General features: G+C 53.8%; 3 protein-coding genes across 12 annotated transcripts in view; 2 read left to right on the forward strand and 1 right to left on the reverse strand.

Annotated features, from left to right (window-relative positions):
* The window catches only part of LOC125446595 (TNF receptor-associated factor 2-like), a 24,810-nt gene extending 18,416 nt beyond the window's left edge, over positions 1–6,394 (forward strand). For all 3 annotated transcript variants that reach the window (XM_059639517.1, XM_059639516.1, XM_059639518.1), the window contains 3 exons: positions 2,511–2,688; positions 5,480–5,628; positions 6,172–6,394. In XM_059639517.1, coding sequence (XP_059495500.1) covers positions 2,511–2,688; positions 5,480–5,628; positions 6,172–6,387 — 543 coding nt within the window. In that variant the 3' untranslated portion in view covers positions 6,388–6,394. The remainder of the gene's footprint in view (positions 1–2,510; positions 2,689–5,479; positions 5,629–6,171) is intronic.
* The window catches only part of nfkbil1 (nuclear factor of kappa light polypeptide gene enhancer in B-cells inhibitor-like 1), a 43,634-nt gene extending 21,469 nt beyond the window's left edge, over positions 1–22,165 (reverse strand). Inside the window, exons 1-6 of one of the 5 annotated variants that reach the window (XM_059639413.1) lie at positions 21,833–22,165; positions 16,670–16,956; positions 14,909–15,021; positions 13,341–13,461; positions 9,035–10,095; positions 8,043–8,608 (exon numbers count right to left, since the gene is read on the reverse strand). In XM_059639413.1, the coding sequence (XP_059495396.1) occupies positions 9,548–10,095; positions 13,341–13,461; positions 14,909–15,021; positions 16,670–16,940 (1,053 nt within the window). In that variant the 5' untranslated portion in view covers positions 16,941–16,956; positions 21,833–22,165 and the 3' untranslated portion in view covers positions 8,043–8,608; positions 9,035–9,547. Of the gene's footprint in view, positions 1–8,042; positions 8,609–9,030; positions 10,096–13,340; positions 13,462–14,908; positions 15,022–16,669; positions 16,957–21,708; positions 21,791–21,832 lie in introns of those variants that run through there. The other 4 variants (XM_059639417.1, XM_059639414.1, XM_059639416.1 and 1 more) reach the window with 4 other exon arrangements.
* csnk2b (casein kinase 2, beta polypeptide) overlaps positions 21,880–22,621 on the forward strand; it is a 65,074-nt gene continuing 64,332 nt past the window's right edge. Inside the window, exon 1 of one of the 4 annotated variants that reach the window (XM_048554888.2) lies at positions 21,880–22,050. The gene's annotated coding sequence lies outside the window, so the exon portion shown is untranslated. Of the gene's footprint in view, positions 22,051–22,100; positions 22,156–22,196; positions 22,330–22,621 lie in introns of those variants that run through there. The other 3 variants (XM_048554892.2, XM_048554887.2, XM_048554891.2) reach the window with 3 other exon arrangements.

A 22,621-nucleotide genomic window follows, 5' to 3' on the forward strand; every position in this document is an offset into this window, starting at 1 on the left:
CCGTGTGTACGTGTGTGCACGTGTGTGTGCGCCTGTCCGTGTGTACGTGTGTGTGCGCCTGTCCGTGTGTACGTGTGTGCACGTGTGTGTGCGCCTGTCCGTGTGTACGTGTGTGCGCCTGTCCGTGTGTACGTGTGTGCACGTGTGTGTGCGCCTGTCCGTGTGTACGTGTGCGCACGTGTGTGTGCGCCTGTCCGTGTGTACGTGTGTGCACGTGTGTGTGTGCCTGTCCGTGTGTGCACGTGTGTGCGTGCCTGTCCGTGTGTACGTGTGTGCACGTGTGTGCGCGCCTGTCCGTGTGTACATGTGTGCACGTGTGTGTGTGCCTGTCCGTGTATACATGTGTGTGTCTGTCTGTGCCTGTGTGTGCCTGTCTGTCTGTGTGTGTGCCTGTCTGTGCGTGTCTGTCTGTGCCAGTGTGTGTGTGCGCGCGTCTGTGTGTGTGTGTGTGTGCACGCGCCTGTCTGTGTGCGCGCGCCTGTCTGTGTGCGCGCGCCTGTCTGTGTGTCTGTGTGCCTGTCTGTGTGCCTGTCTGTGTGCCTGTCTCTGTGTGTGTGTGTGTGTGTGTGTGTGTGTGTGTGTGTGTGTGTGCGTGTGTGTGTGTGTGTGTGTGTGTGCCTGTCTGTGTGTGTGTGTGCCTGTCTGCGTGTGTGCACGTGCGGTAGTGTTTGTGAGACCATAATAAACAAGAACAGGACTAGGCCATTCGGCCCCTTGAGCCTGTTCCACCATTCAATGGATGCTCCGACATTTCCTCACATCCACTGTTCTGCCCTCCCCCACCCGCTCCCCCACCCCCTCCCCCACCCCGAATCCTTGACTGATCGAGAACCTATCGATCTCACATGGGCTCTGCCCTAACAGCTCCCGGTGGCCGGGACTTCCAAAGAGATACAACCCTCTGCGATACGAAATACCTCTCCACCTCAGTCTTAAATGGGTGCCCCTTTGTTCTGAGAGGACGCCCTGATGCTTAACAGATGATTAGCCTATGTAACTACAGTCCGTTCTCTTCATTTTATGCCAACTATCTTGTGGGATGGAATAAGGCTGTGCACAAAATCTTCCTCGTCTCACTGCCACCTCCCAAAGCAGCCATACAATCCCCGCACCTCACCCACATCCCAGCTCACCACATTCCACCCCCCCCCACTCTAATTCCCTCTGATTACTCTGCCCCAGATTGTGTCAGCCTGGTTATTGACCCTTCTGCCCCTGGCGGGGGGGTGGGGGGGGGGTGTAGAGGGGGCGGTGTCTCAGTAATATCGGGTGTTTAGCAGCAATGATGAGGAGACGGTGTTGAGCAGGGCTGGCAGAAGCCAACGACACAGAAACTGCACGGATGCTGAACCCAGTTAGTTGCAGCGAGCTAAGTTAACAAGGCTGTTAAACTGCGGATGAAACACCCAGGGCTGGCCCGAGAACATCTCCAGTGAAGTTTACACACGAAACAGGAGCAGGCAATCTGGCCCCTTGAGCCATCTTTTTTATGAACTCAGCTCCATGTGCCCCCTGCTCACTGTAATCCTTAATTCCTTTTCTGTTCCAAAATCCATCCGTACATCACTGCCTTAAAAGCCTTCAACGAGGCAGCCTCAACGGCTTTACTGTGCAGGGAATTCCACAGATAACACTGTGTGTTTAACTGAATCAAACTCCACAGCAAGCAATTCGCGGAATAAAGTGAGCATGCTGCAGTGAAATCTAACTTTGGCAAAGTCTGTAATTTGGCATTTCCTGGTGCAGTGGTGATGGGGGAATCACCTCGACCCTAGGGCAGGAGCTGGAACCACCGGATGTGAGTCTGAATGGAAAAACAGGGAATTTAAACTCAGGCTGAACCCTGGGCGACCTCTGCTACGCCAGTACTGGGCAAGTGGTGAACAGTTCTGGCCTCCCTCTTAAAGGGCATGAAAAAGACAGCCTGAATGTACGCTGTAAGTTCTGTGTCCTTCCCCCTTCCTCATCCTACAGCAGTGACACAAAATCAATTGTCTGGATGTAGGTGTCACTGGCTGGACCCAGCATTTACTGCCCCATCCCGAGTTGCCCCCCTTGAGAAGGTGGGGGTGAGCTGCCTCCTTGAACGGCTGCAGTCCATGTGCTGTGGGTTGGACCACAATGTCCCTTAGGGAGGGAATTCCGGGATTCTGACCCAGCGACACTGAAGGAACGGGGATACATTTCCAAGTCAGGATGGGGTGGGGGGGGTGGGGCTCAGAGGGGAGCGTGCAGGGGGCTGGTGTTCCCAAGTACCTGCTGGCCGAGATTTTTGACAAGAGTTTTGGAAGGTGCTGTGTCTGGAATGTAACTCGCTGGCTGCCGATATCAGAGAGTTTATAATTGACCACAGTCGAACCTGGATATGTAGCAGCCTGTGGGGTTTAGTGTAACACTGGGCACTGTGCAGAAACCCGTGGGGTTGGGTTGATGTGAATACCAAGCAAACGGCCATTTGCTGATTGCCTGCCTCGGCTTTCTTGTTCAACGTGTGAAAATGTCTTTCTCAGATACAGCAGCATGAGAAATCAATTTGCCTGAAGGACCTGGTGATCGCTGATCTCCAGCTGCGCCTCGATGCCCTGGAGCACACGTCCTACGATGGCACCTTAGTCTGGCCCATCTCCGACTTCACTCGCAAGTTACAGGATGCCATTGATGGAACAACTCCGTCCATCTTCTCCCCACGTAAGGCCGTGGTCGCCGGTTCGCTTCTGTGCACCCCCCCCCCCGGCATCACCACAACACAATCCCCGTTTCCCGCCCGGCGCCGGGAGGAACACGGCTGTAATCCCCCTGCCGTTGATGTTGGGATAATAGAAGGGCGAGGCTTTGGGATACTCTGGGATCTAGAGAGCAACCACAAAAGGTGGGTCGCTTGAGACCATAAGATGGAGGAGCAGAAATAGGCCATTCAGCCCATCGGGCCTGCTGCACCATTCACAGCCGATCTGATCATCTTCAAATCCTCTTTTCCCCTTAACCTCTGATTCGGTTCCTGATGAAAAAATCTGTCTTGAATGACCCAGCCCTGACAGCTCTCCGCAACAGAGAATTCCACAGATTCACTCCCCATCTCCAGCTTCAGTAGGCGACCCCCTTACTCCGAAATGATGCCCCTCTGGTCCTAGACTCTCCCACACAAGGGAGAAACAGCCTCTTCCCCCCCTGCTGCAAACATTGTGAGCCCAGTGTGTGGCTTTTAAACTCTTTTGCGGGTGTCGCTGGGCCCAGTGGGTACTGCCCATCCCCAATTGCCCTGAGGTGCTGTTGCAGGAGCTGCCTTCTTGAACCGCTGCAGTCCATGTACTGCAAACTCAGCGTTTATGGCTGGGCCCACCTCCCTCGGCTCAGTCCGGCAGGCACAGAGCAGAATCAGGCCATTCTGTCCATCAAGCCTGTCTGCCATTTGCTCGCGGTGGATATGTTTCTCTCTCTCGGCCATACCAGACAGCCACTGGGGATCAGGCACATTACACGTGACCCCAGCCCTGTGAAGCAGCTTTTGGCCTTTTACAAACAGATTGGCGACCCCCCCTCCCATTCTTTAGATGACATGTCCATCCTGGGCCTCCTGCAGTGCCACAATGATGCCACCCGAAGGTTGCAGGAACAGCAACTCATATTCCGCCTGGGAATCCTGCAGCCCAATGGTATCAATGTGGACTTCACCAGCTTCAAAATCTCCCCTTCCCCCACTGCATCCCAAAACCAGCCCACCTCGTCCCCTCCCCCCACTGCATCCCAAAACCAGCCCAGCTCATCCCCGCCTGCCTAACCTGTTCTTCCTCTCACCTATCCTCTCTTCCCACCTCAAGCCGCACCTCCATCTCCTACCTACTAACCTCATCCCGCCTCCTTGACCTGTCCATCCTCCCCTCCCTAACTCCCCACCTACACTCACCTCTACAGGCTCCATCCCTGCCTCTTTAACTTGTCTGTCTCCTCTCCCCTCATTCATAAAGTCAGGAGGTACGGGATACAGGGTGATTTGGCTGTCTGGATTCAGAATTGGTTGGCTGACAGGAGGCAGAGAGTGTTTGTAGATGGTAAGTATTCTGCTTGGAGGTCAGTGCTGAGTGGTGTCCCCCAGGGCTCTGTTCTTGGGCCTCTGCTCTTGTAGTTTTTATAAATGACTTGGATGAGGAGGTTGAGGGGTGGGTTAGCATGTTTGCTGATGACTCAAAGGTCGGAGGTGCCGTTGATAGTATCGAGGGCTATTGCAGGCTTCAGCGAGACATTGACAGAATGCAGAGCTGGGCTGAGAAATGGCAGATGGAGTTCAACCTGGATAAATGCGAAGTGATGCATTTTGGAAGGTTGAACTTAAATGCTGAATATAGGATTAAAGGCAGGATTCTCAGCAGTGTGGAGGAACAGCGGGATCTTGGTGTTCGAGTGCATAGCTCCCTCAAAGTTGGCAAGCAGGTAGATAAGGTTGTTAATAAAGCATATGGTGTTTTGGCTTTCATTAACAGGGGGATCGAGTTTAAGAGCCGCGAGGTTATGCTGCAGCTCTACAAAACCCTGGTGAGACCACACTTGGAATATTGTGTCCAGTTCTGGTCGCCCTATTATAGGAAAGATGTGGAGGCTTTGGAGAGGGTGCAAAGGAGGTTTACCAGGATGCTGCCTGGACTGGAGGGCTTGTCTTACGAGGAGAGGTTGACTGAGCTTGGACTTTTCTCTCTGGAGAGAAGGAGGAAGAGAGGTGACCTGATCGAGGTGTACAAGGTAATGAGAGGCATGGATAGAGTCGATAGCCAGAGACTCTTCCCCAGGGCAGGATTGACTGCCACGAGGGGTCATAGTTTTAAGGTGTTAGGAGGAAGATATAGAGGAAATGTCAGAGGGAGGTTCTTCACCCAGAGAGTTGTGAGCGCATGGAATACTTTACCAGTGGTAGTCGTGGAAACGGAGTCACTAGTGACATTTAAGTGACTGCTGGACATGCACATGGACAGCAGTGAATTGAGGGGAATGTAGGTTAGGTTATTTTATTTTTGGATTAGGATTATTCCACGGCACAACATCGTGGGCCGAAGGGCCTGTACTGTGCTGTACTTTTCTACGTTCTATCTTCTCCTCTATCCATCTTCGATCTGCCTCCCCCTCTCTCCCTATTTATTTCAGATCCCCCTTCCCCTCCCCCATTTCTGATGAAGGGTCTAAGCCCTAAACGTCAGCTTTCCTGTTCCTCTGATGCTGCTTGGCCTGCTGTGTTCATCCACCTCTGCACCTTGTTATGTCGGCATGGTCACTGTTCCTGATGCAAACCTCCGATTTCAGGTCCGTTACCTGGGCTGGAATTCCCCCCCAAGTCGCTGTGGTGCTGGATCTCTGGAGGGAGATAGAGAGAGAGAGAGAGAGAGAGAGAGATAGAGAGAGATAGAGAGATAGAGAGAAAGAGAGATAGAGAGAGTCTCATGGGTAAGTCAGGATAATCCATTGATCGCTGTTCTCTCTCGGTGTCCTGCAGCGTTCTTCACCTCTCATTCTGGATACATGCTCTGTCTGCGGCTCTACCTCAATGGGGACGGTGTTGGAGCAAAAACTCACCTCTCGCTCTTCCTGGTCATAATGAAGGGAAGGTACGACGCCATTTTGGAATGGCCCTTCAGCAGGAAGGTAACTTTGTGACAGACTGTAATGGAGTGAAAGATGATGGGAGTGCAGCCCTAACAGAACAGGTTCAGAGGGTCGGAGGTGGCGCTGTGACAGAGCGATGGATGAAGGGAATGTGAAACTGATGGGGGTGACAGTGACACAGCGAGGGATGATGGGAGTGGAAACCTAACGGGGCCATTTTGACAGCGAGGGATGATGGGAATACTAACCATACCGGTGCGGGGTATGCTGATAGAGCAAGGAATGATGGGAGTGCAGCCCTGATGGGGACCGGAGTGAGGGATGAAGTACCAAAGGAACTCCTTAAAGCCTTTTGAGATGTGGTGGTAGTGTTCCTACCTCTGAGACAGAAGGCCCAAGTTCAAGTCCCACCTGCCCCAGAGGAGCACAATAACATCTCTGAACAGGCTGATTGGAAATTCTCTAAAAGGTCCACAAAGAGAAACAATCTGGATACTTGTGCGAGGGAGAGAGAGGAAGTGTGAGTGTGAGTGAGAGTGAGAGCAGGAGCAGTAACACCGTTCGTTTTTCCCTCGGCTCCAGGTCACCTTCCGACTGCTGGATCAGAGCGCCAGGCGTCAGCACACAGTGACCGCCTTCAGGCCAGACGTTGGCTCTGCCTCCTTCCATCGGCCCGTTCAGGCCATGAACGTCGCCAGTGGCTGCCCCGAGTTCCTGCCCCTTACCCAGCTCCACGCCAACTGGCACAGTTACGTCACCGACGATGTCATGTTCATAAAGGCCAGTGTGGACACTTAGGGGCACACCGTGGTGGGGGGAGGGAGGGTGGGGGTGGGGGCAGGCATGCCAGGGGTTAGGGGGGAATATCGCTGCTCAGAACCCACCTCTGGGCACAAAGCACTGGGCTCTTGTGGTGTTCAGGCTTGGGGGAAGATCAGAGGAAACAGGAGCCATCCTGTTGAGATGTTGAAATGGTTAATGGTGATCTTTAGCCAGGCAGAACGAGAGTGTAACACCCTCTGAAAGCTTCAAGCTCACAACGGCACCTCCGCTCACGAAACTCGTTTCACACCAAGCCTCAGGAATTCCTATTTATGTGTTTAAATGTGTAAACGATCATCCATCTGGTTCGTGGAGAGGAAACCTACACAATGTGACGCAGAGACAATGCTGATTCTGAAACGGCCCAGTGCATCGGTTGGGGTTATGCTGAGACACAGTCATGGATGTTGGCCTCAGACTGGGGTCCTCCTGGGTTAGTGGTCTTCAGGAGCTGTTTGGTGGCCCACGTGGGGCAGGGGTGCTCTGGATCTGGGTCGAACAGTGCTGAGCAGCTGGAGAGCGGAGAAGGCAAACAGCCGCTAACTGCCCTCCGCCTGGGCCCAGAAGCGAGAGGCTGTGAAGGGGGCTGGGCAGAAAGGCTGAGCTCACCTACATGTTCAGAGGAGATACTGAATCACTGCAGGCTCTTACAAACAAGAAACGGACCTTCAGATCTGCTCCACCATTCAGGAAGGTCATGGGGCAAGATGGGTTTTAACCACAGCTCGACATGCCTGGGCACCCCCCAATAATCGTTCACACTCCTTAGTTATGAATCTGACTATTTCTGCCTTAACAACATTTAAACCTTCTGCAATCACCGCCCTGTTTGAGGGGGAGCTGCCAGTGTCAGACCAAGTCAGAAATCATACAACACCAGGGTACAGTACGGTTTTATCTGAAAGTGCAAGTTTTCGGAGCGCTGCTCCTTTATCAGGTGCAGTCACTTTGGAGCAAAGCTCTGAAAGCTCATGACTTCAAATAAACCTGTTGGACTGGACCCTGGTGTCGTCTGATTTCTGACTTGGTCCTTTTTGAGGAAGGAAATTGTAAAGACATACACAACCCTGAGAGAAACAGATGTTTCCTTACCTCGGTTTTAAATGGACAAACCCTTGTTTTTGAACAGAGGCTCCTCCTAGTTTCAGATTCTCCCAGGAAACATCCTTTCCACATCCACCTGGTCAAACCCCTCAGGATCAACGGCAATCAGCTTGGATCCTTCTGAACTGTACCAGGCTCAGCCTGTCCAGCTATTCCTCATCAAGCACTCGGCCCAGACCAACCATTAGTCTGGTAAAACTTTTCCCTGAACTGATTCCAGCGCACTGCCACCTTCTCACTGTGGGTTGTACTTTTTGCATTTGAACTCATGACGCGAGTCTTGAGCACTCCAGGTCCTGTCATCTGCAAAAAGCAGGGAGCAGCAGGCAGAGAGCTCCCTGATAGAAAGGTAAAGCACATTCCAGTCGCTCTCCGTGAGTGTGACCATGGGAGAATCTCCTCACTGTCTCCGAATGTGGTAAACTGCTGGCAGATTCGTTGCCTCGCTGACCTTACACAGTTTCAGTGGGACTGTGTGACAGTTCTAATCATCTCTCAATTGAAACACTAAGAAAACATGTTGGTACTTAATTTGGTACCAGATTTTTTTTTATTCTGGAATAAATAATAACATACAATAAACCTACAAACAGCACAAACAAGATCAGCTCTTTCTGGTGCGTGTGTATGTGTGTAACGATGTACTGTGGGCGAACTGGCTGCGTGGTTTCTACGTGGAACAGCACTTCCCTACATTTCTGAAATCCAACACTCACTGGGGGTGGCATTATCTGCCCGGTCAGCGCTCATTTTCAGGGAATGATAGAATTCCTAAGGCATGCAGAGAGACCATTTGGCCCACGGAGTCTGCACCAAAGAGTATCCCACACAGACTGAGGCTTCCTCATAATCCCCATAACGCCACATTTACCACGGCCAATCTGCACATCCCTGGGCACGATGGGACAATTTAGTACGGCCAATCCACCCTAACCTACACATCCCTGGGCACTACGGGACCATTTCCCAAGGCCAATCCACCCTCACCCGCACATCCCTGGGCACTATGGGACCATTTCCCACGGCCAATCCACCCTCACCCGCACATCCCTGGGCACTATGGGACAATTTAGCACGGCCAATCCACCCTAACCTGCACATCCCTGGGCACTATGCGACAATTTAGCATGGCCAACCCACCCTAACCTGCACATCCCTGGGCACTACGGGACAATTTAGCACGGCCAACCCACCCTAACCCGCACATCCCTGGGCACTATGGGACAATTTAGCACGGCCAACCCACCCTAACCCGCACATCCCTGGGCACTATGGGACAATTTAGCACGGCCAATCCACCCTAACCCTCACATCCCTGGTCACTATGGGACAATTTAGCACGGCCAACCCACCCTAACCTGCACATCCCTGGGCACTATGGGACAATTTAGCACGGCCAATCCACCCTAACCTGCACATCCCGGGGCACTACGGGACAATTTAGCACGGCCAATCCCACCCTAACCTGCACATCCCTGGGCACTACGGGACAATTTAGCACGGCCAATCCCACCCGAACCTGCACATCCCTGGGCATTATGGGACAATTTTGCATGGCCAATCCTACCCTAACCTGTCCAGCTTTGGACTGTGGGAGGAAACCAGAGCACCCAGAGGAAACCCACACAGACTTGGGGAGAACGTGCAAACTCCGCACAGACAGTCGCCTGAGGGTGGTATTGAACCGGGGTCCCTGGCATCGTGAGGCAGCAGCGCTAACCACTGAGCGTTTGATTTCGTTCCCCAGCCAGGTCGTGCCCATCTTTTTAATTGTCTGATCGTGTGACATTGCCCCCAGGGCGAGTACTGCGGGTAATTTGGGTTGGAACGAGATGGGGCTGTTTTCTAACAGAGACAAAACTCTGCATTTGACTCTCATTGGGTGGAGAGTGGGGTGGGGATTGGAGAATTCCTGACATTGCCCCGCCCCCGCCTTGCCCACGCACGGGGTGGAGGTGGGGCGAAGACGGGGCTCGAAATGACAGAATGCAGGAGGAGGCCCCTCTGCCCATTGGGTTGGTGCTGGCCAGAGTCATCGTCGCGTGCTGTTGGCCAACTTGTTGAGGGCCTGTGAGAGGGCAGTCACAGTGTTGAGGATCCTCTGGCGGTCACCCTGTGCCAGCCGGTCCCCGCAGCGCTGGGTGAAGCGATCGGGGTGCCACATGGCCTGCTGCCCCTTCAGGTACCGGCGGTAGGTGCCTGGATCTGAGTGCTCTGCACCGTGCAAGATCACCGCCACCATCTCCTCCACTGTGCCCCCGGGCATGGGCCACGGGATATCCCTGTAGGTCAGGGGCCGAGAGCCGGCAGAGGCCCGCTCAAAGATGTTGGTGCAAGCACGCTCATACCGCTCCTTGTGGCTGCGTGCCCGCTCCTCCTGGTGTCTGTGTGCCCGCTCCAGGTAATGCCGGTGCTCTGCCTCCAGCTGCTCCTTCTCCTTGCCAGCCTCCTCCCTCTCTGGCGCTCGCTGCCTGCTCCTGGTGCCTGCTCCTCGGGACCTCTTGGCCGCGTACTCCCTCGTCAGGCGCTCTGCCCAGGCATCGTACGTCTGAGGCTCGGCGTCACCCATGGACAGGTCCTCTGGAAGGGGAGAACCGGTGGGTGTCAGCACCAGGCAGGCTCCACTGTGTCCACCTGTTTCCCCCTCCCTTCCCACAGTGGCCCCCACCATCCCCCCTCCCTCCCCACACCCGACATCTCTCCATTTCTAGCGCTCACTACCAAAGCCTGGGCCTTGTCACCCCGCCCCCCGCAAACATCCACACAGCCCCCCACCCACCCCACCACCACCAAACCCCCACCCAACCCCAACCATCTGCACCCCCCCACCTCCCCCCCGCACCGCCCCCATCCCCACTCTGTCCACACCCACCCGCCCACACCCACTCCCCTGCACCGCCCCACCTCCCCCACCCCGCCCTCACCCACCAACCCCCCACCTCGCCCCCAAACACCTGCACCGCCCCCAGCCTGCCCCCACCCCACCCATCCCCCCACACCTCCCCCCCAACCACCTGCACCGCCCCCCACCCCACCCCCAAACACCTGCACCGCCCCCCAGCCCGCCACCACCCCACCCATCCCGCCGCCCCCACCCCACCTCCACCACCCCCCTCCCCACCCAAACATCTGCACTGCCCCCACCCCGCCCCCATCCCACCACCACCAACCGCACCCCACCCACCCCATCCACCACCCCTCCCCCTCCCCCCCAAACATCCTCACCCTGCCCCCACCAACATCCTCACCCTGCCCCCACCAACACCCCCACCCCACCCAACCCAACTGAACAAGAGCTGATACCAACTTGCAGGGCCGAGAGTATCCAAGACGGAAGGAGGGCCACAGGAGTCAGCAATGGCAGGTACGGAGCATGTGCACCCAGGACATGGGAAGGTTCGCTACGGGAGATGCTCAGAGGTCAGCGCTGAACTGACCCTCCACCCACCCCAGCCTGGCAGAACGGACAGGAAAGAATATACTCAACAGTCAGGCTGGGCGGGGGGGCGCAGGAGCCAAGTCATCGCTCGGAGCCTGAGGAGATCTCCGTTACCTGTAGTGTTTACTCCCTTCCTTTCCATCTCCCCAACAGGCTGGCAGCATCCAGCCTTCCCTGCCGCGGTTTGGCAGCATCAGCTGCTGTCCAGCGTGGGAGGCGTTTTGAGAAAGGAGGACTGATCCGGGCTTCGTTACTCTTTAATTTGCTGTGGACACCACACCCCCTCCTTGAGAATGGCCGCTTACACCTGCCAGTGACCTTCTACGTCGAATGGTGGCTGAGAAATCCAACAGGGAGACTGGTGAGGATGTGGGCCTGGCCTGGGGAGTGAGGCGGGGAGCCAGGGAGACAGTAAGGAAACGCACAATGAACACATGGGGAAGGCAGTAACGGGGGTGGTGCTGGCTGGCTGCTCGAAGGAAGTACATACAGCCCATAAACTCCACAGCACACTCTGTGGGTGGTGAATATTTGGTAAATCTACAACAATGGGGGATGGGCTAAGGGCACCCATCGCTGGGATGCTACATTACTCCGGGGCACAGTGAGTAACATCTCTGGGATGCTACATTACTCTGGGGCACCGTGAGTAACATCTCTGGGATGCTACATTACTGCGGGGCACAGTGAGTAACATCTCTGGGCTACATTACTCTGGGGCACAGTGAGTAACATCTCTGGGATGCTACATTACTCCGGGGCACAGTGAGTAACATCTCTGGGATGCTACATTACTCCGGGGCACAGTGAGTAACATCTCTGGGATGCTACATTACTCTGGGGCACCGTGAGTAACATCTCTGGGATGCTACATTACTCTGGGGCACAGTGAGTAACATCTCTGGGATGCTACATTACTCCGGGGCACCGTGAGTAACATCTCTGGGATGCTACATTACTCCAGGGCACAGTGAGTAACATCTCTGGGATGCTACATTACTCCGGGGCACAGTGAGTAACATCTCTGGGATGCTACATTACTCCGGGGCACAGTGAGTAACATCTCTGGGATGCTACATTACTCTGGGGCACCGTGAGTAACATCTCTGGGATGCTACATTACTCTGGGGCACAGTGAGTAACATCTCTGGGATGCTACATTACTCTGGGGCACCGTGAGTAACATCTCTGGGATGCTACATTACTCCAGGGCACAGTGAGTAACATCTCTGGGATGCTACATTACTCCGGGGCACAGTGAGTAACATCTCTAGGATGCTACATTACTCTGGGGCACCGTGAGTAACATCTCTGGGATTCTACATTACTCCAGGGCACAGTGAGTAACATCTCTGGGATGCTACATTACTCCAGGGCACAGTGAGTAACATCTCTGGGATGCTACATTACTCCAGGGCACAGTGAGTAACATCTCTGGGATGCTATATTACTCCAGCGCACAGTGAGTAACATCTCTGGGATGCTACATTACTCCAGGGCACAGTGAGTAACATCTCTGTCTCAGCTTCACGTGAGAAGCCCCTGGTCCTGAAGGCACCTTTCTAACAGAGCTTGGCAGATTGGTTATCACCTTCGAAATCGCCTCTGGAACATGGGAAGGGATTCCTGGCGATGTACATGATGGAAGGGAAGCTGGAGGCCCTGTCAGTGCTGTCTCTTGCAGACAGACAAGACGGCGAAGGTGGTGTTCGGTAAGCTTTCCTTTATTGGTCAGTGCGTTGAGTACAGGGAGTTGGGAGGGTCATGTTGGGGCTGTACAGGACATTGGTTCGGGCCACTTTTGGAATACAGTGCTCAGTTCCGGTCTCCCTGCTACAGGAAGGATGGTGTGAAACTTGGAAGAGTTCGGGAAAGATTTACAAGGATGTTGCCGGGGTTGGAGGGTTTGAGCTACAGGGAGAGGCTGAATAGGCTGGGGCTATTTTCCCTGGAGTGTCAGAGGCTGAGGGGGGACCTTATAGAGGTTTATAACATCATGAGGGACATGGATAGGGTGAATAGACAAGGTCTTTTCCCCAGGGTGGGGGAGTCCAAAACTAGAGGGGCACAGGTTTAAGGTGAGAGGAGAAAGATTTAAAAGGGACCTGAGGGGTAACTCTTTCCCACAGAGGGAGGTGTGTGTATGGAATGAGCTGCCAGAGGAAGTGGTGGGGGCTGGTACAGTTACAGCATTTAAAAGGAACCTGGATGGGGACATGAACAGGAAGGGTTTAGGGGGATAGGGGCCAAGTGCTGGGAAATGGGACCGGATTTATTTAGGAATCTCTGGTCGATATGGGCGAGGTTGGACCGTATGCTGTATGACTCTGACTGTGCATCACTGTGTGTTCCTGAGCCTTTCCCATCACCGTTCCACTCTCCTCACCTTCATAGCGCCCACATTCGGTGTAGAATTCAGCCTCGTATTCAGCGAATAGCTTCTGGTACCACTCCCTGTCAGCTCGATCCTTCGCTGCATCATTCTCTTCCTTGGGCCCTGGCCATCGCTGTGGTGTTGTAAAGAAACAGTTAGCCAGGTTCGACTTTCTCAATCACCGAACAATCGACACGTGCTCGCTGCACTGTCAACGTAAACGTTTCCCCCTGCCACCAGCTGCTGGTCTGCACTGTCAGCGCTGAGGGTGAAAATTTGCTGCACGAACTGCAGACCCTGCTGTAAAGTGTGTGTTTGACATGTATGAGAAGGGCGTCACTGGCCTGTGTTTTAGACACCCTTCTACACCCGGGATTAATTGGGAGCAGCGTGCAGGCTCACATGGTTGAGCAATGTGGCAGCACAGCACTGGTCTAGTGACCCCGAGACCGGGATTAAAGGGGGCCGCTCAAATCCCACAGCAGCAGCTGGACATGGCAGTGGTGGGGGGGGGGGGGGGAAGCAGCTGAGTTATTGATGGGTTTCCATACCCTAGGGAAGGAAACCTGTCACTCTTACCCTGCCTGGGGCAACATGTGACTCCAGAACCACAGCAATGGAGCTGGCTCTTAACTGGGGATTCATCAGGAACGGACAGTAGCTGCGGTGCCCACACCTCCCAGCTAAGCAAAGGACCGGGCTGGGGAAAATAAGTGCAGGTGCTGGAAACAAAACACACTGGCGATCACAGCAGGTCAGGCAGCATCCATGGAGAGAGACAGCGCGAGAGGGCAAGCTCACGTTTGGAGGCTAGGTGACATTTGGTTGGGTTTTGCCATGTTCACACTTGTTAAAAAAGCTTTCCATCATTACATGCTAAAGTGCCCGTAGTGTTCAGGGAAGTGTAGATTGGGTGGGTTATATGGGGATGGGTCTGGGTGGGATGCTCTGAGGGTCGGTGTGGACTTGTTGGGCCGAAGGGACTGTTTCCACCCTGCAGGGATTCTGTGGGAATGGTAGCCTGGATATTTATGAATTGAGTCAGAGATAATGGGAACTGCTGATGCTGGAGAATCCAAGATAACAAGGTGTGGAGCTGGATGAACACAGCAGGCCAAGCAGCATCTCAGGAGCACCAAAGCTGACGTTTCGGGTCTGGACCCTTCTTCAGGAAATTGATGAATTATTTGTGAATTGAGTCAGGGAACTGATTGGTGGGCTGCTGTTGTCGTCACAGCTTGCCTGGGAATTGGGAACACCATTTGTCACCATCCTGGCGGGGAAATATATCTCCAGTTCCTTCAACAACCCTGGGTCCAAATCCTGCAGCTGTTTGAGAAGGTAACATGCCAACACCTTCTCAAGGGGCAGGCAGTGGGTGCACATGTCCCACTAACAAATAATTAACATAAACCAGAGACAGGGCGCTGGCTTTCCCCAGTGAATCTAACAACCGATGGTTCAGAAGGTCAATGGCTCAGAACCAGTTCCTCCTGAACGAAAATACTCAAAACCCAAATGGTGCAGGGACGTTGCCAATTTGGAGTGGAGCAAAAGGGAAGCCTGGATGTTACAGTTACCTGCTGTGTCTTCATTGACCTGAGCAGGTCTTCTGGAGTGACTCCATCCTCATTGAGCACACTCATAGCCGCTGGACAAGCCTTCCTGAGAGGTACGACCAGATCCTCGTAAACTAGGGAGAAGCAGAGGGGCTGCAGTTAGGCACAAGAGTTCCTCATCAAGCTATGTCACAGGCAAGCACCCGTTTCCAGCCCTTATAACAGTCAAAGGCAGACTGGAGGATAAACTAGCAGCTAGCCAAATGTACCTGATAGGGACAGTGTAGAGAGAGCTTCACACTATATTTAACTCGTGCTGTCCCTGGGAGTGTTTGATGGGGGGGGAGGTGTGACAGTGTAGAGGGAGCTTTACTCTGTATCTAACCCCTTGCTGTCCCTGTCTCTGGGAGTGTTTGATGGGTGGGTCGGGGGGGAGAGAACAGTGTAGAGAGAGCTTTACACTATATTTAACTCGTGCTGTCCCTGGGAGTGTTTGATGGGGGGGGAGGTGTGACAGTGTTGAGGGAGCTTTACTCTGTATCTAACCCCTTGCTGTCCCTGTCCCTGGGAGTGTTTGATGGGGGGGGAGGTGTGACAGTGTTGAGGGAGCTTTACTCTGTATCTAACCCCTTGCTGTCCCTGTCCCTGGGAGTGTTTGATGGGGGGGAGGTGTGACAGTGTAGAGGGAGCTTTACTCTGTATCTAACCCCTTGCTGTCCCTGTCCCTGGGAGTGTTTGATGGGTGGGTTGGGGGGGAGAGAACAGTGTAGAGAGAGCTTTACACTATATTTAACTCGTGCTGTCCCTGGGAGTGTTTGATGGGGGGGGAGGTGTGACAGTGTTGAGGGAGCTTTACTCTGTATCTAACCCCTTGCTGTCCCTGTCCCTGGGAGTGTTTGATGGGGGGGAGGTGTGACAGTGTAGAGGGAGCTTTACTCTGTATCTAACCCCTTGCTGTCCCTATCCCTGGGAGTGTTTGATGGGTGGGTCGGGGGGGAGAGAACAGTGTGGAGAGAGCTTTACACTATATTTAACTCGTGCTGTCCCTGGGAGTGTTTGATGGGGGGGGAGGTGTGACAGTGTAGAGGGAGCTTTACTCTGTATCTAACCCCTTGCTGTCCCTGTCCCTGGGAGTGTTTGATGGGTGGGTCGGGGGGGAGAGAACAGTGTAGAGAGAGCTTTACACTATATTTACCTCGTGCTGTCCCTGGGAGTGTTTGATGGGGGGGGAGGTGTGACAGTGTAGAGGGAGCTTTACTCTGTATCTAACCCCTTGCTGTCCCTGTCCCTGGGAGTGTTTGATGGGTGGGTCGGGGGGGAGAGAACAGTGTAGAGAGAGCTTTACACTATATTTACCTCGTGCTGTCCCTGGGAGTGTTTGATGGGGGGGGAGGTGTGACAGTGTAGAGGGAGCTTTACTCTGTATCTAACCCCTTGCTGTCCCTGTCCCTGGGAGTGTTTGATGGGTGGGTCGGGGGGGAGAGAACAGTGTAGAGAGAGCTTTACACTATATTTACCTCGTGCAGTCCCTGGGAGTGTTTGATGGCAGGGGGGGGGGGGGGGGGGGGGTGGAAAACAGTGTAGAGGGAGCTTTACTCTGTATCTAACCCCGTGCTGTCCCTGTCCCTGGGAGTGTTTGACAGGAACACTGTTGAGGGAGCTTTACGTTCCCTTGTAAAGAGTAGAAGGAACTTTACCCTTTCTATTTTGTGCTGTACCCGATGGCCCTGACGTGCGGCCTTTAGCCTAAAACCCAAGCAGGGTGGGGAGCCTGCCACTGACCTCTGCCTCCCTTCTTCACCGCCTGGCGGGCAGCCAGGTGCAGCGCAGTGTTCCCCCTGCGGTCCTGGAGCAGAGGGTCTGCTCCATGTTTCAGCAGCAGCCTCGCGGCGGCGTCATCTCTGCGGGCACAGGCCACGTGCAGCGGGCTGCGGCCCTTGTGACCCGCGAACGTCACCGAAAGGCCGCAGTGCTTGTGTAGGTATGACTTCAACTTCAGCACATTCCCGTCCTCCACGTAGCGCAGCAGCCTCTCCTGCCTCCGGGAAACCATGGCGGCGGCGGTGACCCTGTGCGTTAGAACAAATAAGAGGTCCATAAGGCTCCCCGTGGAGCGGGCCGCACGGCGAATAACAATGAGAAACAGGCTCCGGGCAAAATGAGAGAAAGCACGCGTGTGGTCTGCTTGTGAGGGGAGGAGCAGTCCTCCCAGCGGGCTCGAGAATCTCCTTATTCCCTCATGAATCCAGAAAGATCCAGAAACTTCTCTCTGAAACGTGCTCAATGACGGACCCACGGACCCACACACCCCACCACCCCCCCTTCACCACCCACTTCTCTGCTGGAGAAAATGTGAGACTGAGATGAGGAGGAATTTCTTCTTTTGGGGCCGGCAGTTGAGAGTCTTTGGAATTCCTGTCGGGGCAGGATCCATGTGTATATTTCGTCGGGAATTCGAGGGGGAGCGGCTGGATAGTGGACGTGAGGAATGGCAGGGCAGGCTCGAGGGGCAGAATGGCCAACTCCTGATCCTCTCTCGTACGGTTAAAAACCCAGGGATTCACCAGCCTCTGAGTAAACAAGGATCAGGAGTAATCTTGGAATAAGGGGTCGCTCAATGGAGACGGAGATGGGGAGGAATTGCTTCTCTCCAAGGGGAGCGAATCTGTGGAATTCTTTACCACAGTGTGCTGTCGGGGCTGGGTCATTCAGTACATTCAAGCTTGAGTCAGAGAGATATTTCATCAGGAAGAGAATTGAGGTGAAAAGGTAGGAAAGTGGGGTTGAGGATGATCAGAGCAGCCATGACCTTACTGAATGGTGGTATAGACTCGATGGGCTGAATGGCCTGCCCCTGCTCCTATTTCTTATGGTCACACTGACCTAGTGAAAGATGGAGATTTCTGTGAAAACCTTCTCTCTCAGCTCGCTTTGTCCAAACTAAAATGCATAAAAAGCCAGGTGCTTTCGCTTATAGGGAAGGTGACGCCCTAGTGGCATTATCACTGAACTCTAAACCTAGAGACCCAGATAATGTTCTGGGGACCCAGGTTCGAATCCCGCCACAGCAGATGGTGGAATTTGAATTCAATAAAACACCTGGAATTAACAGTTGGCAGTCTGAAGGGTATACCAGCAGCTAGCCAAATAGAACAAAGAAAATTACAGCACAGGAACAGGCCCCTCGGCCCCTCCAAAACGCACTGATCCAGATCCTCTAAGCCTGTCAGCTATTTTACAAGGATCTGTATCCCTCTACTTCCTGCTCATTCATGTATCTGTCTAGACACATCTTAAAAGACGCTAACGTGTCTGCGTCTACCACCTCCACTGGCAACGTGTACCAGGCACCCACCACCCTCTGTGTAAAGAACTTTCCACGCATATCTCCCTTAAAAACTTTCCTCCTCTCACTTTGAACTCATGACCCCTTGTAATTGAGTTCCCCACTCTGGGAAAAAGCTTCTTGCTATCCACCCTGTCTATACCCCTCATGATTTTGTAGACCTCAATCAGGTCCCTACTCAATCTCCGTCTTTCTAATGAAAATAATCCTAATCTACTCAACCTCACTTCATAGCTAGCACCCTCCATACCAGGCAACATCCTGGTGAACCTCCTCTGCACCCTCTCCAAAGCATCCACATCCTTTTGGTAATGTGACGACCAGAACTGTACACAGTACTCCAAATGTGGCCGAATCAAAGTCCTATACAACTGCAACATGACCTGCCAACTCTTGTACTCAATACCCTGCCCAATGAAGGAAAGCATGCCATATGCCTTCCTGACCACCCTATTTACTTGCATTGTCACCTTCAGGGAACAATGGACCTGAACACCCAGATCTCTCTGTTCATCCATTTTCCCGAGGACTTTTCCATTTACTGTATAGTTCACTCTTGAATTAGATCTTCCAAAATGCATCACCTCGCATTTGCCCGGATTGAACTCCATCTGCCATTTATCTGCCCAACTCTCCAGTCTATCTATATTCTGCTGTAATTTCTGACAGTCCCGTTCACTATCAGCTACTCCACCAATCTTAGTGTCATCAGCAAACTTGCTGATCAGACCACCTACACCTTCCTCCAAATCATTTACATATATCACAAACAACAGTGGTCCCAGCACAGATCCCTGTGGAACACCACTGGTTACAGGTCTCCAATTTGAGACACCCCCTTCCACTATAAATGTGTCTGATAGGGACAACGTAGAGAGAGAACTTTACTCTGTATCTAACCCCATGCTGTAGCTGTCCCAGGAGTGTTTATTGGGGGATGACTGTGAATCCATTGTCAATTGTTGGGAAAAACCCATCTGGCTCACTAATGCCGTTTAGGGAAGGAAACTGCCAGCCTTACCTAGTCTGGCCTACACGTGACTCCAGACCCACAGCAATGTGGTTGACTCTAAACTGACCTCTAGGCAATTAGGGATGGACTATAAATATGGCTGAGCCAGCGACACCCACATTCAATGAATAAAAAAAATTTAAAAGCCACGCAACAGCAAAACACTCAAATAGCAAAGAAACAAAACCTGGAAGTGCCTGGGAAAGTCACTTTCTGTTTTTATTTCAGCTTCAACTATATAACTTCCAGGAAATATCTTCAAAATAAAACCAGAAAAAATCCCAAAGCCTTTTGAGTGATCTATTTACAGAAGGGGAAAGCCCAGGTGTCACTTCTGCATTACAGATGGACCAATCCTTCAGACACAGGCACTCAAAATGAACCTCAACAGCGCAAGTGCCTTCATACCACCACCTGATTGTCTCTAAGGGGGAGATGCCGTGTTGAGCATGATCAGATCATTAATCCTGGTTTTCCAATGCCTCCGCGGCACCTCCCCTCATTCTGTAATTGCCCCCAGACTCACAACCCTCCAAATACATGCTCCTCTCAGCCTGATCTGTTGGTCATTCTCACACAGTACCACACCAGGGCCATGCCTTCAGATTCCCAGGCAGCAAACTCTAGCTTTGGAATTGCACTCTCCTTGCCTTCCCACCTTACTTTCCTCATCCCAAACCGGCCTCTCTCACCAAACTTCCATCGTTGTAATCTAAATTCTCCTCACATGGCCAGATGACCCGGCTTTGTTTCATCTGCTTCCCCCAAATACTCAGGCAGTCCATCAGAACCAGGGTAACTTGTCTGAACTGGTTCCAAGGTGTTAGGCTCGTCAGTCCCACACTCAGCTGTCCTTACACAGTCTGATCTGAACAGGGGGAAACCAGACCCACAGCCAATTGTTTTGGAGGGAGCGAGGCGGCATACTTAACACTGAAAATGGCCCAGACTGCAGACCCACAGCAATGTGGCTGACTCTTAGCTGCCCTCCAGGCCATTAGGGATGGGAAACAGAGATAATGGGAACTGCAGAAAAAGGGTCTGAAGAACGGTCTATGCCTGAAACGTCAGCTTTTGCGCTCCTGAGGTGCTGCTTGGCCTGCTGTGTTCATCCAGCCCCACACTTTGTTATCAGCGATGGGAAATAAATGCTCCCTAGGCAGTGACACCCACATGAAGAGACCAAGGATGGGCATGTGAGGTGGGGGTGGGGGGCGTGACGATGAGGTGAAATGGGTGATGACCAGGAGGTTAGGTTGGCTGTTACGAGCCAGGTTAAGGTGCTTGGCGAAACAGTCACCAAGTGTACATTTGGTCTCACCAACAGAGAGAAGGCCACATCGAGAGCACTGAATGCATAGACTAGGTTGTGGGAGATACAGGTGAAGCTCTGTCTCACCTGGAAGGACCGTCTGGGGCCACAGTGGGAGTGGTTTGTGGGCAGGTGTTGCATCTATTACAGTTACAAGGGAAGGTATTGGGTCGGAGGGGTTGGTGGGTAAGGGTGACTGGAAGTCGGTCATGTCTGGGGCGGGGCGGGGGTTAGGGAAGATCGGAAGTGGGTCATGCCGTGGTGGGGGGGGGTTGAGGAAGTGTGACCGGAAGTGGTTCATGCCATGGTGGGGGGGGGTGTTGAGGAAGTGTGACCGGAAGTGGGTCATGCTGTGGTGGGGAGGGAGGGGGTTGAGGAAGTGTGACTGGAAGTGGGTCATGCCATGGTGGCGGGGGAGTTGAGGAAGTGTGACCGGAAGTGGGTCATGCCATGGTGGGGGGGGGGTGTTGAGGAAGTGTGACCGGAAGTGGGTCATGCCATGGTGGGGGGGGGTGTTGAGGAAGTGTGACCGGAAGTGGGTCATGCTGTGGTGGGGGGGTTGAGGAAGTGTGACCGGAAGTGGGTCATGCCATGGTGGGGAGGGAGGGGGTTGAGGAAGTGTGACTGGAACTGGGTTATGCCATGGTGGGGGGGGGGGGTGTTGAGGAAGTGTGACCAGAAGTGGGTCATGCTGTGGTGGGGGGGGGGTGTTGAGGAAGTGTGACCAGAAGTGGGTCATGCTGTGGTGGGGGGGGGGGCGGATGAGCAAGTGTGACTGGAAGTGGGTCATGCCGTGGTGGGGCGGGGTTGAGGAAGGGTGACCGGAAGTGGGTGGTGCCTGCGGGGAGGGGGTGACCGGAAGTGGGTCGTGCCTGCGGGGAGCGGGGTGACCGGAAGTGGGTCGTGCCTGGGTGCGTGGAGGGGCAGGAAATGAGGAGAAACCCTGGGGATAGGGCGGAGGGACACACAATAATAATGAAAGCCGGCAGATCGGTAACACACGAAACAACTACTCCCCTGACCGGTACATCTTAACGGACTTCTTTCACTCCCACCTCCCCTCATAGAGAAAGCAAACATACGCCCTGCACCCCCGTCCCCCAGATGGGAAAATACACGCGGTTTTACACAGTTAGAGATGTAACACCTACAAGGTAACCGTGGTTAGCCTCTGTGAGTGGGCCGCACGGCGGGGGCGGGGCTAAGGCTAGGCGTCAGCAAGGGAAGGGGGCGTGGCTAGTGTGGGGGCGGGAAGCACTGCGACGTCAGACTTACGTGGGCGGGGCGTGGAATGGGCGGGGTCAGAGCATGTCACGTGGTGTTCCCCGCCCCGCCGAGACCAATCAGAGAGGGCGCCGGGCCGGACGGATCCGTTGATTGGGCTCCGCTCGTCCTTCTGCGCGTTTCCTTTTCGCTCTCGACCGGCGGCTATTATTTTTGACAGCCAGCCCTTTTGTTTAAAAAAAAGAAAACCGCTCGATCCTATTCGATCGGTAACTATTTAACGCGGCGGCCTGAGCGCTTCCGACTACCTCTGTCGTGCGCGGAATCGACGAGCGTTGCGCGGGCGGCTTGGTCCTGCGGCGCGCTGCCTGACGGTAAATGTAGTCGCGGGGTTTGATGGCGGTGCACCCGGAAGTGACGCATTCTCTCCCCACCCCCTTCCGCCCCCATTCTCGGGAAGTCGGGCCACGTTTGATGGTGGGTCTTTCCCCCTCGCTCCTCACATCGACTGAAATCCCACGCACGGCCTACAGGCTGCCGAGCCCGAGGTTAGACATCACCGCCCTTATCGCCTGGTTTGTTTCAATGCGGTGTTTTGTTGCTGTGAGCTTCTCCCCCCCTCCCCCATCCCCCCTCCCTCTCTGGGGTAGAGGCCAGGTATGGCTGGTTCTGCTGTTGCATGTCACAAGGAGGAGGACGAGAGATCTTCTGCACGTCGCTCCATGTTTTATGATGAGCCTGCAGGTTGGGGGGCTGGGGCTTAGTGGGGTTTAGTGGGTAGTGGGGTTTAGTGGGTAGTGGGGTTTAGTGGGGCGTAGTGGGGTTTAGTGGGTAGTGGGG

This window comes from Stegostoma tigrinum, chromosome 34 (assembly GCF_030684315.1).
Source record: "Stegostoma tigrinum isolate sSteTig4 chromosome 34, sSteTig4.hap1, whole genome shotgun sequence".
NCBI lineage: Eukaryota > Metazoa > Chordata > Chondrichthyes > Orectolobiformes > Stegostomatidae > Stegostoma > Stegostoma tigrinum.